We start from the raw sequence: 15,980 nt of genomic DNA on the forward strand, positions 1-15,980 counted from the left end.
CCATGTTTTTTCCTGTAACTATTTCAACCCCTTCTACAGGTGAGAGAGCAGCAGGCTTGAAAGGTCAGTTATACCAAAGTGATAAACTGCTAGCTGCCATCTTTAATACCCGTTGAGTAGTCTAGGTGTCAGTTCAAAGCTTTGAAACACCGCACTGTCTTATTCCTTAATCAGCCTGTCCTCCTTACTCCGTTCTGGGACTCTGCTTAATTTCACAGACTTCTGACACACAGCTCGTACCCGAGAGTTGATCTACATAGTAACATAGTAGATGACGGCAGAAAAAGACCTGCACGGTCCATCCAGTCTGCCCAACAAGATAAACTCACATGTGCCATTTTTTGTGTATACTTTACCTTGGTTTGCACCTGTCTTTTTCAGGGCATCTGCTAGTACCCAAGCCTTACAACCCACTCAACGCTTTCTGAATGAAACACTGGAAGGTCTTCGCAATTCTTGGTGAAAAAAATTTTTTAGAAAAGGCCTGTGAAAGCAGTTCACGACTTTTGCAAGAAGTTCTGGCAGTGAAAAGGTTAAGACATCTGAAATCAAAGTCAGATTGCGAAGGAGCTTTTACTCTCTACATCTGGGTTTAATAATAGGAAAAAAAAAATCATAGGAAGTCGAAAGTCAGATGTGGCAGTGTTCCTCCTCCTTTCTTCCAGGAGAAACTGTAAAAACATTCCAAAGTTGTGAGGTAAAATAAGCTTTACTGGTAAGCCAAGGGGTAGTGCGCCTGCATGCAGGAGCAAAGATCCCTTTCTCAAGACAAAAAAAAAAAAATCAGCTGGACTGCACAAAAGCAAGCCATTACCCTCACAAAAAAAAAAAGCAACCGTTCACGATGCAGCCGCAATTTTTATTTATGGTGGTTCTGAGTGCCTTCGTGTCCACTGGAAGAGGCCAACAGTCCTTAATGGAGTACATGGAGCGAAGAATCGTTCTCTTAGAGGTAAGTTTATCTTCCCCCCCCCCCCCCCCCCCCGTTACACAAAAATACAGTGCGTGAGGACTGAGTGTATCAGGGCCGAGGCCCGTTTCTGGTCCTTAATGATCTTTTAATTACAAACCTCACTATTCTTTTTTGGGGGGTTTGGGGTTTTTTGTTAGTCTTGCAGTAACCAAATTTTAGCTTCTCATATATTATCTAGCTCAACTTATCATACACTACTAAGCCCAACTTTTACATGGTTTTACTACTGTTTTATTAAAATTCTATTAACTTTGTATTTCAAATTACTATTTAAGCCGCATTGAGCCTGCATTGTGTGGGAAAGCGCGGGGTACAAATGTAATAATAATAATAAATAAATAAGCCACTAGGTAGAATTACCAACCCAAGTCAGCTCTTGGAGACCAGGTTCTCTGGAATAGCTTAAATGCTGTCTGTATGAACGTTATTTCAGTATCATTAATGTATATTAATATCTCTTGGTCTCACATCACAGTCTCCGTTAGCACCTGCCATTTTTTTTAACACTATGCTAGTCAAAATTTGTGCTCAGGGTTAGACCTGAAGTGCCCTGAGCCATAAAAAATTTAACAGGCACCAAAGGGTTAACACAATTTATGAAAAAGAGATTCTAAGCATGTTTGAAAACCTTTTTTTTTTTTTTTTGCAGTTTAAGTGTTTCTCTGACCAGTATCTCATCCAAGGAAATCTCATGTTAATGAATATATATATATTTTTTTGGTTTCTGCTCACCTACATCATTTCTTGGGCTCCTGCTAAATGCTGGGGATCCCCAAGCACTCACAGAGCCGGCTCCTGTGCTCCATGTGTTCAGTTTAGGCTATCATACCTTGGACTCTTCTTAGCACACTGTGCTACCTTTGATTTGACTAATGTGACTCTGGGCAAGTCACTTAACCCTCCATTGCCCCCATGTAAGCCGCATTGAGCCTGCCGTGAGTGGGAAAGTGCGGGGTACAAATGTAACAAAAATAAAATAGATACTATTGGAGATTCTACATGGAATGTTGCTACTATTGGAGATTCTACATGGAATGTTGCTATTCCACTAGCAACATTCCATGTAGAAGGCTGCACAGGCTTCTGCTTCTGTGAGTCTGACGTCCTGTACTACCTATGAGAAGATGTAAATAGAGAGTGGGGGGGGGGGGGGGGGGGGGGGATGGAGGGGAAGGCCTGATAAACAAGTTTGATGGCTGTACGCTACCGTTTAGATCACCTGTTTATTGGTTTGTTGGTTTAAGACTGATCTCTTGTGCATTTGAAATGTTGAAGGTGTTCTTAACTTGGAAGTTCCTCAGTAAAGTGTTGACGCATAAATTTATACAGTTGAGAGGGGGGAGGAGGGGGGGAGAAAAAAAATAAAATCTTGATGACTGTATAATGGATTTGTTTGAATGGGTTAATGTGGGAGAAATGTACACGGTTGTGGAAATTGTCTTTTAATGAAGAATTTATGCTTTCTGTTTGTCATCAATAAAAAACATTTAAATAACCCCCAAAACCTCTCCTCCTTACATTATTCCTCTTCATCATATAACTAGGTCTTCAAACTACTTTGAAACAATATATAATAATCCTGGGGTTTCCCTAGAGTCAGAGGCAACCTATTCCACTATCTTGGGAGTCACTCCTGAAAGGAACTGCTCCATAATCCTCTTTGAGGTAAAACTTTTAATCAATGGAAGAGCTAAGAGAAAAATCTTGCTAGATCATAAGATTTGACCAGAGTCTGTCCTTCCTTTCCCAAAGATAATTTTGATGCCTCCCCTACCTTCCAACAGTCAACTGATGAAGCAGACAATTAACTTTACTGAGGCATTCTGCTTTGGTGACCTAATGATTGGGATAAGAGAGATTGTAGGTTTATTAATAAAATCAGTTTGAATTTAAAAAACACAAACTCTATTTACTAACTAGTTTATATAGTGTAAAACCTTTCCCCCCCATAGTCTTTAATCTTGTACAATAAAAAAATGTATCTTATTTTCTTTTCTATTGATTACCTTTGAAAGTGGACTAACGCTGCTACCACATCTCTCTTGCTAGAGGTTGAAACTTTAATTGTCGCAGCCTAGAACATTAACAGATAGATATCCTCTAGAAGGCATAACAGGGCCTAGTTCAGTCTTCTTTCCCACTAACCTCCCCAGCAACCTCCCACCCCTTGCTAATCATTTAATTTACAGTCAATTATTACAATTAAGAGAACCAGAGGGAGCTTGTCATTACAGAATAAATTCATCTGCAAGTAATTGGCTTTAACAATTTCATACTTGCTGAGAATTAAAACACTAAGGGCCTTTCATCAATCTGTGCTAATATTGACAGCACCCATTCACTTTGAATGGGCTCCGTCTGCATTGCCCCATGGGAACCACTAGTGCAGCTTGATAAGAGACCCTAAATAAATCACACACTATACCATATAATCTTAAGGCTTTTTTCACATCCCTAGTGCATTAACAAGTGAAGGAGTAGCCTAATGGTTAGTGCAGTGAACTGGAATCTTGGGGAACTGGGTTCAATTCACACTGCAGCTCCTTGTGATCTTGGTCAAGTCATTCCATTGCCCCAGATACAAAAACACAAACAAACTTAGATTGTGAACCCACTAGGGACAGAGAAAGTACCTGCATATAAAGTCTAGTAGCACTATAAAAATAAGTAGTAGTAGTAGTACATTTTAATTATTCAATTCGCCAATATTAAGATGCAGACAGGAGTCCAGCAGCGAGAGGGATGCTATCTGATCTTTTGCATTGAGTGTCAAATGTATGATTATCTCCCAGTTTGTGAGCGGTTACATGTGTGTGCTCGGTGCAAAGAGCTCCTGGCTCTTAGAAAATGGATCTGGTTTCTTGAAGCTAGAGTGGCAGACTTGGAGGAGTTGAGGCTAACAAATAGATGTATAGAGGAAACCTACAGGGATATCGTAGAGATATCCCACCTCCAGTCTGGAAGATCCTTTGCTGCCTTGGAGGAGGGCAGTCACTTGAAAGGAGAGCATCACCCTGGTGAAGCAGAAAGTAAGCCTGTAGCTAGGACCTGCCCCCCCCCCCCCCCCCAGGGGATGTAATATCCTCTCGCACTGCTTCCAAACACTCCACAACCAATAAATTGGATTGCTCCACAATCCCCCTCCAAAGTAACATTTGAATATCGCCCACATAAATATACATTTTAAACCCTATAGGATGCAGATAAGCCCCCAAATGTTGCAGGGAAACATTAAATAAAGTTGGCTACTAAGAGGAGCCCTGAAAGGACCCCTATGGCAGCAACTTAGCTTCCGACTGGACTCCCTCCCCAAACCACCACCTGTGATCTTCCTGCTAAATTTCAAACATCTAGTAGAGGGAACAGAGCAGATTACATCAACAGTAACCAGAAAGCAGGCTCTTTTCTGTTCATTCTTGAATATTTTCTGTAACATTAAAAATACGTTTGTGGAGTTAAATGCAGTTCATTGAACAATGGGCTATGGTATGTCTTTTTGTGAGTTAATAAATGGCTGTTTAAGAAACTTGATGGAAAACAAATTTTCAAAGAACGGTGAAATTCTAAGGGATCCTTTTACTAAGGAGGAGTGGCCTAGTGGTTAGGGTGGTGGACTTTGGTCCTGAGGAACTGAGTTCGGTTCCCGCTTCAGGCAGAGGCAGCTCCTTGTGACTCTGGGCAAGTCACTTAACCCTCCATTGCCCCATGTAAGCCACATTGAGCCTGCCATGAGTGGGAAAGCGCAGGGTACAAATGTAACAGTGTAGTGCACAGAAACAGGAAAAAATACCACAAAACACTTCAATGTATTTGGGTGGTAGCCTGTTTTCACACACTGATCACACATTAAGGGCTTAGTGCCCTTTAGTGAAAGGGTCATTATGTAATTTACTTCTTCAGTTCCAAAGGCAATTTCTTTCAAAGACCTGGCACACAACCATGAAACTATAGGATAGCTCTCTTTATTTTCCTTCTGCCCCTCTTCCCACATTCCCCATCTGCAGGCTCTTCCCTCCTGCCTCCTTCCGCCCAGTACCAACCAACTACATTTTCCAGATCCTAAACGGATAAGATCAGAGACTTTGTAATTCTGTCTTTTCTTATCAGGCAGCTAAAGCTTGGAATGTCATTTCTAAACTGATGTTATCTGGATTTTATTTGCAGAAGTTTTAAAAAAATTCTATATGGTCCTAGGTGTTTTATCTAGTTTTCTTGTTTATGATCTATTTTGAATTCATTGGGTGTTAGCGGAATACGAGAACAAGTGTAATGTAATGTAGATTTGCAACAAAGTGGACACCCGGGAGGGAGTGGAAAGCATGAAAAAGGATCTGAGGAAGCTAGAAGAATGGTCTAAGGTTTGGCAATTAAAATTCAATGCGAAGAACTGCAAAGTGATGCACTTAGGGAGTAGAAACCCAGGAGAGACATATGTGTTAGGCGGTGAGAGTCTGATAGGTACGGACGGGGAGAGGGATCTTGGGGTGATAGTATCCGAGGATCTGAAGGCGACGAAATAGTGTGACAAGGCGGTGGCCTTAGCGAGAAGGTTGCTAGGCTGTATAGAGAGAGGTGTGATCAGCAGAAGAAAGGAAGTGTTGATGCCCCTGTACAAGTCGTTGGTGAGGCCCCACCTGGAGTATTGTGTTCAGTTTTGGAGGCCGTACCTTGCGAAGGATGTTAAAAAAATGGAAGCGGTGCAAAGAAAAGCTACGAGAATGGTACGGGATTTGCATTCCAAGATGTATGAAGAGAGACTTGCTGACCTGAACATGTATACCCTGGAGGAAAGGAGGAACAGGGGTGATATGATACAGACGTTCAAATATTTGAAAGGTATTAATCCGCAAACAAATCTTTTACGGAGATGGGAAGGCGGTAGAACGAGAGGACATGAAATGAGATTGAAGGGGGGCAGACTCAGGAAAGATGTCAGGAAGTATTTTTTCACAGAGAAGGGTGGTGGATGCTTGGAATGCCCTCCCGCGGGAGGTGGTGGAGAGGAAAACGGTAACGGAATTCAAACATGCATGGGGTATGCATAAAGGAATCCTGTGCAGTCGGAATGGATCCTCAGAAGCTTAGCCGAAATTGGGTGGCGGAGCAGGTGGGGGGAAGAGGGGTTGGTGGTTGGGAGGCGAGGGCAGACTTATACGGTCTGTGCCAGAGCCGGTGATGGGAGGCGGGACTGATGGTTGGGAGGCGGGAAATACTGCTGGGCAGACTTGTACGGTCTGTGCCCTGAATAAGGCAGGTACAAATCAAGGTAAGGTATACACATATGAGTTTGTCTTGTTGGGCAGACTGGATGGACCGTGCAGGTCTTTTTCTGCCGTCATCTACTATGTTACTATGTAGAGTGTAGTGCCACTAGTTTCACTTAGCCAACAGCATGAATTGGGGAGGGGCCCAACCATCTGTCTCGTCTGTCTGTCCATTCATAGGTTTGCCTGTGCTTGCGTAGACAAACCTATGTGTAAAGATACAGACAAGGAGGTAACACAGAAAAGAAAACTGAATGGTTTAGCGGAGGAGTTGAGAACCAACTATCTGAAGAAGGGCAAACAAGAAGAATGCTTCATGGCATCAGTTCCAGCAAGTCCAGATAGGATGTTGCTGCTACATCTGTGGAGAGAGTAGTTGACCTACACTGCTCCACTGAGGAGACAGAGGCAATTCTGGGCCCACAAGAAAGCATGACTCCGGTCTGAAACAGGAGGGAAGGCAGAGATGATGGAAGACCAATGTTACGAACTGGCTTGACCGTGTCTGGACAGGTGGGTGCCACTCCTGCTGTGCTTCTCTACATCTCAGAACTAGTATTTCCCGTAAACTAAGCAGGACTGTGGGTCAACAGATGGAATGGTGGAGCCAAAGGCAGGATTTGCTGAGCCTGCCCAACTGGCCGGGATCCAGCTGGCAACTCTGAAAAGGTCTCGCATTCCCCTTCATCCATCAAACCTTTGCACATAAAACCTCAGTTGAAGTCAGTTTGGAAATAATCCCAACATTTGTTTTCAAGCGCTTCTGATATATGGAATTTTATTTCTATCATTTCTTAATGTCCAGTTAATTTTAGACTGTTGTCCAGCAGTGAACGCCTAATTCTTGCAGTTTAGATCCTTACAGTCAAGATCCTTTTGCTACCAAGTGCTCTTATGGGTGCACAGTTCAGCTCTTATATGAGTTTTTTCTTTTTGCTTTCCTGTTACTAGTGGCGTAGCTACAGGTGGGCCTGGGTGGGCACAGGCCCACCCATTCTTGGTTCAGGCCCACCCAGCAGCGGCAACACACTGCTCTCCCCCCCTCTCCTCCGCAATGTCCCAGCATCTGTATTCCTGTCTCTGAACCCGCCCTCCCCAGTGTACCTTGCAGGTGTCCTCGGCGCCTGCAGCGATTCATTCTCGCAGCTTGCGCCGGCCCTGCAGGCCTTCCATCTGCTGCATTCTGCCAGACAGACAACAAGAGATGACATCAGCGAGAGTGGAACACGGCAGATGGAAGCTGCGGGGGCTGGCGCAAGCAGTGAGAATTAATTATTTATTTGTTGCATTTGTATCCCACATTTTCCCACCTATTTGCGGGCTCAGTGTGGTTTACAATACGATATGAATGATGGAAATACAATTTGTTACAGCTTGGTTATGGATTACATTGTGAAGAGTTATGCGAGACAATCAAAGTGTTGTTAAGGAATATAAACACTGGAACAAAACCTTGAAACATTGGAAGCAGACAGCGGGAAGTTAAAAGGGCATTATGTATGGTATACATATTTCTGTGAGTAAAGGTATGAGTGAGGTGAGATTACGGGGGATGAGAGTTCAGAAGTGGATGTATTGATGCATTAGTGAACAGTGAGTGAAAATATAGGGAGAAAATAATCCGATTATGAAATAAACGATGGTGAATTCCTGCAGGTGCCAAGGACACCTGTATGGTACACCGGGGAAGGATGGGGTTCAGAGACCGGAATACAGATGCCAGGATGCCACGGAGGAGAGGGGAGAGATGTGGGGTAGATGAAAAAAAAATCTGTATTTTAAAAAACATCTCTGGGAACATATTGGTGGTGGGGGTGGGGGGGGGGGGGGGGGCGTGTGCATGGAAGGGCCCATCTAATTTACCTCCGGTCCCATCCAATATACTGAGTCTGGCTACGCCTCGTCTGTTACTACATAGAGAGCTATTAGGAGATCTGAATATATGTTAGATCTCTGTTCTTCTCTCGATCTAAACAAGCCTGTGTCACTCGAATGCTTAATTTCCACTGCCTTGACTTCTAGGAGAGACTCACACAATGGCACGACCAAAGCAGCCGCCAGAGCGCTGAGCTTCGGGAGTTTAAAAATAAAGTGCTAACCATGCTGGAGAATATAGACAAAGACAAAGACGCCTGGCGGAACGAGATGGAGAACACAAACATTCGGGTTGAGCGGCTGGAGCGGGAGGTGGATTACCTGGAGACTCAGAATCCAGCTCCTCCTTGCGTGGAAGTGGACGAGAAACTCACAGAGCTGCAACTCAACAAAGCTCAGAAAAAAAAGAAAGAAAAATATGAGAAGCTTACAGGTAAAGAAATTCCAGTGAGGTCTACTGTTTTTAGGGATGTGCAGAGACAAAACAGTTTTGGTTTGTTTTCACACAATTTGGATTTTATCCTCTGGTTTTTGTAGGTTTGTTTTAAACATTCATTTTAATAAAATAAATACACATGCATTAAAATGGATTTATGCATCTACTGTTTTCACACTCTGCTAATACAGTATTCAGTAGTAAGTGAAACCATTTCAACATTCACCAGAAGACTCAAACTCTTAGTTTCCAATTATCCTTTAATGCAAATAAACAGACTCTTAACTGTATAGTGTAACTGCGCAAGCAGGATGAGTCTGTCTGGACTGCTTCAGTTCTGCTGTTGATGAATCAAGCACTGAAGAGTGGTAAATGTAAAAAGTCAATGATCTTGCAAGGGGTGGAATGGGGCGTAGCCAGACACCCAAATTTGGGTGGGCCTGGGCCCAAGATGGGTGGGCAGAAGAACTCCGTCTCGTCCCACAAGTGATTTGGTCTCTCCCTCTCTTGCCTCCATCCATATGGTCTCTCAAACATCCGCCCTTGCCTGAATACCTTTTAAATAGCAGATTTTCACCAACAGCATGCAGCAACTAACACACACTGCTCATGCTGGCCCCGCAGCTTTTCCTCTGATGCAACTTCCTGTTTCCGCATAGGCGGGAATACATCAGAGGGAAGGCTGCGGGACCGGTGCGAACAGTATGTATCAGTCGCTGCTTGCTGCAGGCAAAGATCTGCTATTTAAAAGGTATGCAGGAGGGACAGTTGGGAGTTTTCGACTGGTGGGGGGCTTGGGAATCCCTGCCAGCCACATTATAGATGTGTTGCTACTGGGTGGGCCTGAACCCAAAGTGGATGGGCCTGGGCCCACCCGAGCTCACCCTTGGCTACGCCACTGGGTGGACAGGAACAAGAAGCAGAACTTACCTGCAGAGTGGAACCAAAGAATAGAGCCTTGTCTTTTTTTTCTCTGCACACAAGGGAGGGAGGAGTAGACATACCCAGAAGGCAAAGGGGCAGAGGTCAGACCAATGAGACAAGACAAGCAATAAAGGATTGAAGCAGATCTAGGCAGGACTGTCCCAGAGAGGCGGGAAAGGATCACATGCAAGGGGTCCACCTATAAAAATTCAGAATTGTAACTAGCAGGACAGGAAGTAACTGCCATTTTCTGTATTTACTGAAAATACAATATGAACAATAAAATGCGGAGGCACAACAATTTGTAGCTTGGCATGCGTTAAATCAATTTTGTGTGCACTAAATATTTTAAGGTGTGCTAACAAACTAACCCCCCCCCCCCCCCCCGGTTTACAAAGCCCACTTTGAATGGGTTGTGTCAGCATTGCCACGTGGCCTTGTAAAAGGGGGGAGGGGAGTAAATGTGCACTAATGAAGGCATATCGTGAATTACCTTTATCATCATCATTTATATAGTGCATATGAAGCTTACAATCTGATCATGACATGCAAACAAACGATTTTGTATTAAAACAGCAAAACCTTGACTACTGGGTTAATGACGGGGTTGATTAAGAAAAAGGGAACTCTTAATTGAGGAAAGATGCGAAGAATGAGACATTTCCTACTGGGAACCAAATTTTTATGCTATTGTAACAATCAACTGTCCCACACACGGTGATGTCACTTCTGTTGGGTTAGCACTATGATGTCATTTGTATGGGACCATGTTGTCCTACTGGAGAAACTGAAGATGTGACGGTGTCATTTTCTCATTTAAGTTTCAGAATTAAAAGTGAATTTTAAAATTATTCTGTGGAAGCTGTAGCTTACAGAAATCTATCCTGAGAAAACTTCTCAGCTCAAATTTATGATGTAGCAAGTTCCAAAAGGGCATGTCTGTCCCAACCTTTGAAAGCTATAATTAAAGTCACTTTAAATCTATCCTTCAATTCACAGCAGAGTTGCTCAGTCTTAAAGCTGCAATCTGACTGAAAATAATTTGTAATTCAGCTTTGGTTTGACCTGGTGGCTATCTCCTTCTGCTTCTTAGGACTTCCATTCATTCAAAACCAGGGCTATGATCTGTCACCGTGAATCATCATTCACAACCACTTTGGCTCTTTTCCTCTGTTTTATATCCCCCCCCCCCCCCCCCCCCACACCTCCCCACTTACTTCTGCCGCTCATTACAATGACCGTGCTTGACTGGGAGCCCTCTGGTGCCCTGCAATCATGGATGCTAAATCCAGCCACTAGGTGCCACTGTTGCAAGATGGCAGAGATTCATTCACCTACTAGAGACTGTGAGAGCCTGCTTCTGCAGCACCCCAAGTCCAAGCTGACCGGGGAGCAGAAGACCTGGCTCTGGTCCCTCTACAGGGCAGTGCACAGCACTGCCACCAATTCACTCTGCACTTCAGTGGCGTAGCCACAGGTGGGTTTGGGTGGGCCAGGGCCCACCCATTTATGGCTCAGGCCCACCCAACAGTAGCACATGTTTAGTGGTAACTGGTAGGAATCCCAAGCTCCGCCAGCTGAAGATTTTCCTCTGATGGTAACAGAAACGCTACTCTTCTTGACACCGGCACCTGCGCATGCTCAGTTTTCAGTGCATGCCTGCTGCCAAGGTGGAAAGCAGTGTTTTCCCACCAGCTGAGATAATTCTTGCCTAGGCCCACCCAAAATCTGTTGTCTGGCTACGCCCCTGCTGCACTTCAAGGCTAGGTGGAGATTTGCAGCTTTTACTGACTCAACATGAAAAGTAGCTAAAATATGTCACTATACACAAATTTCTAAGCCCACAGAGATCATTTGTGTGATCCTGTGAGCTCACAAAAAACATCCTATATAATAAAACGCACCTCCAACATTCTGAAGCCGAGAAAGTAAAGCGTTCCTGCAACGTTCCGGAACTACATGTCGTCAATTGAGGAGATGTAGCCTTACAGACCGCACGAATGCTTCAAGGCTTGAAGGCTTCACTCTCTCACACACACACTCTCTCACACACACACACACACACACTGTCTTTCTCTCATTCTCTCTCACACACTCCATCTCAAACATACACACTCTGAGGAAAGGGGGGCATGGAACACAGAGGGAAGGGGGGGCCAAGAACTCAGAGGGGAGGAGAGAGAGGAGGGAGAGAGAGAGGGAGGAGGGCCTGCACTTCGGAGCCCCCCCCCCACACACACTCACTGTCTCACACACACACTCTCTCTCTCTGACACAAACACACACACTGTCTCTCTCTCTCACTCACACACACACTCAGAGGAAAACCTTGCTAGCGCCCGTTTCATTTGTGTCAGAAACGGGCCTGTTTTACTAGTATTTACATAATTTTTAAGAAGCCATCACAGCCTGTGGATCCCAGTGGAATTATTACCATTTTTACATTCAAACTAGTTTAAAATCTCTAAGTTCGACGCATCTTCACAGGGCTAGGTATTGCTATATTAGCCTTTCCATGGGAAGCTATGCAAATGGGAGAGTTAAAAACAAATCTAAAAAGCTATAATAATTTTTGTGCATGACCTTTCAGGTTCTAATTTGATCTTCTATTTATTATTTCTTTTTAAATACCAGATTGCAGTGACGCTATTTCCCAGGTAACTGCTATGAAAATCCTAAAACGATTCGGCAGCACTTCCGGTCTTTGGACAAAAGATCCCCTGGCAACCTCGGATAAAATTTACATTTTTGACGGAACTGGGAACGACACAGTGTACGTGTACCCGAGGATGAGAGATTTCACATTGGCCTCCACTCGTAAAGCGGCTAGGGTCAAGTTGCCTTACCCTTGGATAGGCACTGGACATGTGGTTTATGGTGGGCATTTGTACTACATCAGACAGCAGAATGAATTCCAGGTCATTAAGTTTGACTTGAGCAACAAGACGGTGGTTGACAGTGCTGTATTTCCAGTGGAACAGCAAGTCCCGGTTTATGGTCTCTCCTCGTTCAACTACATTGACATTGCTGCCGACGAAGAAGGCTTGTGGGCTATCTACGCCACAAAAGAAAACGAGAAGAACATTTGCCTGGCCAAAATTGATCCCTTGACTCTTGGAATTGAGCAGATGTGGGACACCCCCTGCCCCATTGAGAACGCAGAGACTGCGTTTGTCGTCTGTGGTGCTGTCTATGTGGTGTACAACGCAAAGCTCCCCAGTCGCTCCCGAGTTCAGTGCATCTTCGATGCCAGTGGCACCATGCCCGGCGAAGATCTCCCTCTGGTGTATTTCCCAAAGAGATACGGCGCTCACTCAAGCATGAAATATAATCCCAAAGAAAAGCAAATCTATGCATGGGATGATGGGTACCAGATCATTTACAAACTAGGGATGAAAGCAAAAGAGGAGTCGTAAAACAAAAACATGCTGATTTTCTGTTACATGACTTACATATCATTATATAGAATCCCGTGATTGCTTTTCTTGTTAATGGGATTGGGGGAGGGGAAGAATGCATAAGATGAGGTGTATATAAGATTCAGATGGCATTTAATTATTACACTTTTTTTTTTCAGTTCAGTTTGCTTAAACGCCAGAAATATAAAGCACTTCAAAGTTGCCTAGATTCAGTCATCAGAAGTGTTGGCCTGAACCTTAATTTTACTGTTCAGCTTTTCTCATGCCCAGATTACCAGAAAGTTCCAGATCACTCGGAACAGACTGAGCTAGTCCTAGTTTACACCAGCCCTGGCATCCAAGATGCATCTACAAGATGCCGTGCTGCTAAGCCAAGACTGGTTCAGCCTGTCTCTGATGACTTGCAACCGTCGGTGGACCCTATGAGAAGCCACTACGACTATGATCTTCATATTTAAATAGTATTTTCCATTAAGGTTGCCAGTTGGTTCCTATTTTATTTCAAGACAAGTTGATCTAGGCCCACTGTATGCATGGAGTTGTAGTTCTGAGCCCCCTAATCAGGATCTACCCAAACGTATGCAATAGGAGGAGGTGGGAAGCAGAAGTGGATCGTTCCACCCTTGAACAAAAGGATCTGACTGGCAGCTCTCCTTAAGGAAACAGTAGCAGTTGAGATGAGATGCTTATAAGAGAGATTTCACTCATAAGTGATTTGAGAAACTGCAGGAAGGCAACAGGTTGCAGTAATGGGTGAATTTGTAAGGTTTTTTTCAGTCAGCTGGCAGGAGAAAGATTTGATAAACCAGGCTCAACCTGTCTTTGGAGAAATAGAAAAAAGACAAAAAAGATTCCAGAAATTGGAGGGCTAGAGGAGGAATTTAAAAGGGAATCAAGATTGGATTATCCTCTCACTGTTGGGCTCCCTGGACTGTGGTATTGGTAGCTCTTTATGAAACATGCCTAGGACACATTAATGGTTTTCCGGAAAATAGATAAATCTCTCTTCCAATGGTTTTGTCTTAACTTCCGTAAGCACTGAAGATACTCATTATGTATGTAATAGTGACACAAGTGTTCATTTTTTTTCCCACCCTTCAGAGTTCACAATTAAATTGCCCTTTTCCTTGGCTAATTAATTAGATATTGTCGGTACTTTCTATCATCAAATGTTCAGTATAAAATGTAACTGAATCTCTTTGGGAATACTGTTCAGGATTTCCTGTACAGATGACACCTTCCTCCTGCTTTTAGATCCATTTAGTTAAAAAAAAAACCCTAAAACTAACGCTGCTGACATCACAGGCTGTTCACCAATCAACAGCAACTACAACTTGAGCTGCTCATCAGTGATGTCATGACACAGCCCCGCCCCCCTCCAGTGGGAAACAAATGCAAAGAACGCTCCATAGTGGTAGACTCTAGTAAGTCAACACCTACAGGAGGTGATCTCTCCACAGGAGAAACGAAAGACAAATATACGAACAGTGAATCCAAAAGAAGTCCTCTCACAAATGATGTTTCCCAAACAAGGTCTTTATTTAAATCAATAAAACGACTCTAATAAGATACAGTTTAAAAAAAAAAAATCTCCATCATTCATTGGTTTTCGCAGAAATGAGTGTTGAGTCAAAATATACATTTATTTATTATTTTATTTATTGCATTTGTATCCCACATTTTCCCACCTATTTGCAGGCTCAATGTGGCTTACATAGTACCTTGGTGATGATCGCCAATTCCGGTATGACAGATACAGAGTGATATTGTAGTAAGGTTCGTGTGTGACAGACATCTTGGGGAATAAGGAGGAAGGGTTGTTATGTCCAGTTCGAGAATTAGTTTTGTTGTGTTGCAGAGTCGAGGCATTTAAGCTGGGTCATTAGGGTATGCCTTTTTGAACAAGTTAGTTTTTAGTGATTTCCAGAAGTTTAATAGATCATGGTATACATGTTTTCTTGAACGTAAGACTGGCCTGATGATCACGTTAACTTTTTTTTTTTTAATAGAGCGTATGTGAGAAGAAAATTATTTTTGAAAATCTGTCTCCTTTTGTGCTGTCATGCAGCATGTAATTAAGCTGTGAAATCTGTTGCCAGAGGATGTGGTCAAAGTGACCCAAAGCGGACTTCATAAAAGATGTATTTCTAAAATCGCCAACTGAACGGTAGCCAATCGGTTAAAGTTAAATAACGATAAAACCAAGTTTCTTCTGGTTGGCCAAAATGGAACTATCCCACAAGATTATTCTTTTACAGTGAATGGTTTCCTCCTACAAGTTAGAACTCTCGTTAAAAATTCTAGGCATTTTACCATCAATCTGAACGTAACTTGGGAACTGCAGGCGAATGAGCTTGTAAAGAGATGTTTTTCGCCAATGCATAATTGTAGACGAGAAACTTTTTTACGCAAGATAAGTTCAGACTGATAGCTCAAGCCTTGATATCAACCAAGCTAGACTACTGCAATGCAATGTAATTGGGATGTACTAAAAGCTTAGGGGCCCTTTTACTAAGCTGCAGTATAGGGGTCCTGTGTTAGCGGCAGAGGCCCCTCTTACCACAGCAGGTGAAAAGACCAGAAAAAGAAGTGGCCATGCAATAAGTTTGCACATGCCACGTAACCATTTGGGGGGGGGGAGGGGGGCACTTACCACCACCCATTGAGGGTGGCGGTAAGACCTCCTGTGCTAACCTGGTGATAATCGGGCAGTGAGCGGCACTGCCTGATTACTGCCAGTTAACCCCTGTGCTAGAAAATAGACCTGATTCTTTGTAGCACCAGAAATGGTGCACGCTGGGGGGTGGAGCTACCGCCGGAGCCCGCGTTAGGCCTCCCGTAGTTCTGGTTTGGCGTGCAGCAAGCCTGTTGGCAATATAAAACACAGCTATACAGCTCGTCTCAAAAAGTTTGATAGAGTATCGCCATTGTACGTCCAGCTTCACTGGTTGCCAATCGAGGCGCATAAGCACCGCCATACTGGGAAAAGACCAAGGGTCCATCAAGCCCAGCATCCTGTCTCCGACAGCGGCCAATCCAGGCTTCAAGAACCCGGCAAAACCCAAAGAAAAAAATATATATATTTAATA

General features: G+C 43.7%; 1 protein-coding gene across 1 annotated transcript; it reads left to right on the forward strand.

Moving 5' to 3' along the window:
- The first annotated feature begins 661 nt into the window (after positions 1-661).
- On the forward strand, positions 662-14,432 carry OLFML3 (olfactomedin like 3). Its single transcript, XM_030221482.1, has 3 exons — positions 662-952; positions 8,260-8,545; positions 12,107-14,432. Exons 1-3 carry the CDS (start codon positions 845-847, stop codon positions 12,886-12,888), a joined length of 1,176 nt encoding a protein of 391 aa, XP_030077342.1. The 5' UTR covers positions 662-844; the 3' UTR covers positions 12,889-14,432.
- Positions 14,433-15,980: the final 1,548 nt, after the last annotated feature.

This window comes from Microcaecilia unicolor, chromosome 12 (assembly GCF_901765095.1).
Source record: "Microcaecilia unicolor chromosome 12, aMicUni1.1, whole genome shotgun sequence".
NCBI lineage: Eukaryota > Metazoa > Chordata > Amphibia > Gymnophiona > Siphonopidae > Microcaecilia > Microcaecilia unicolor.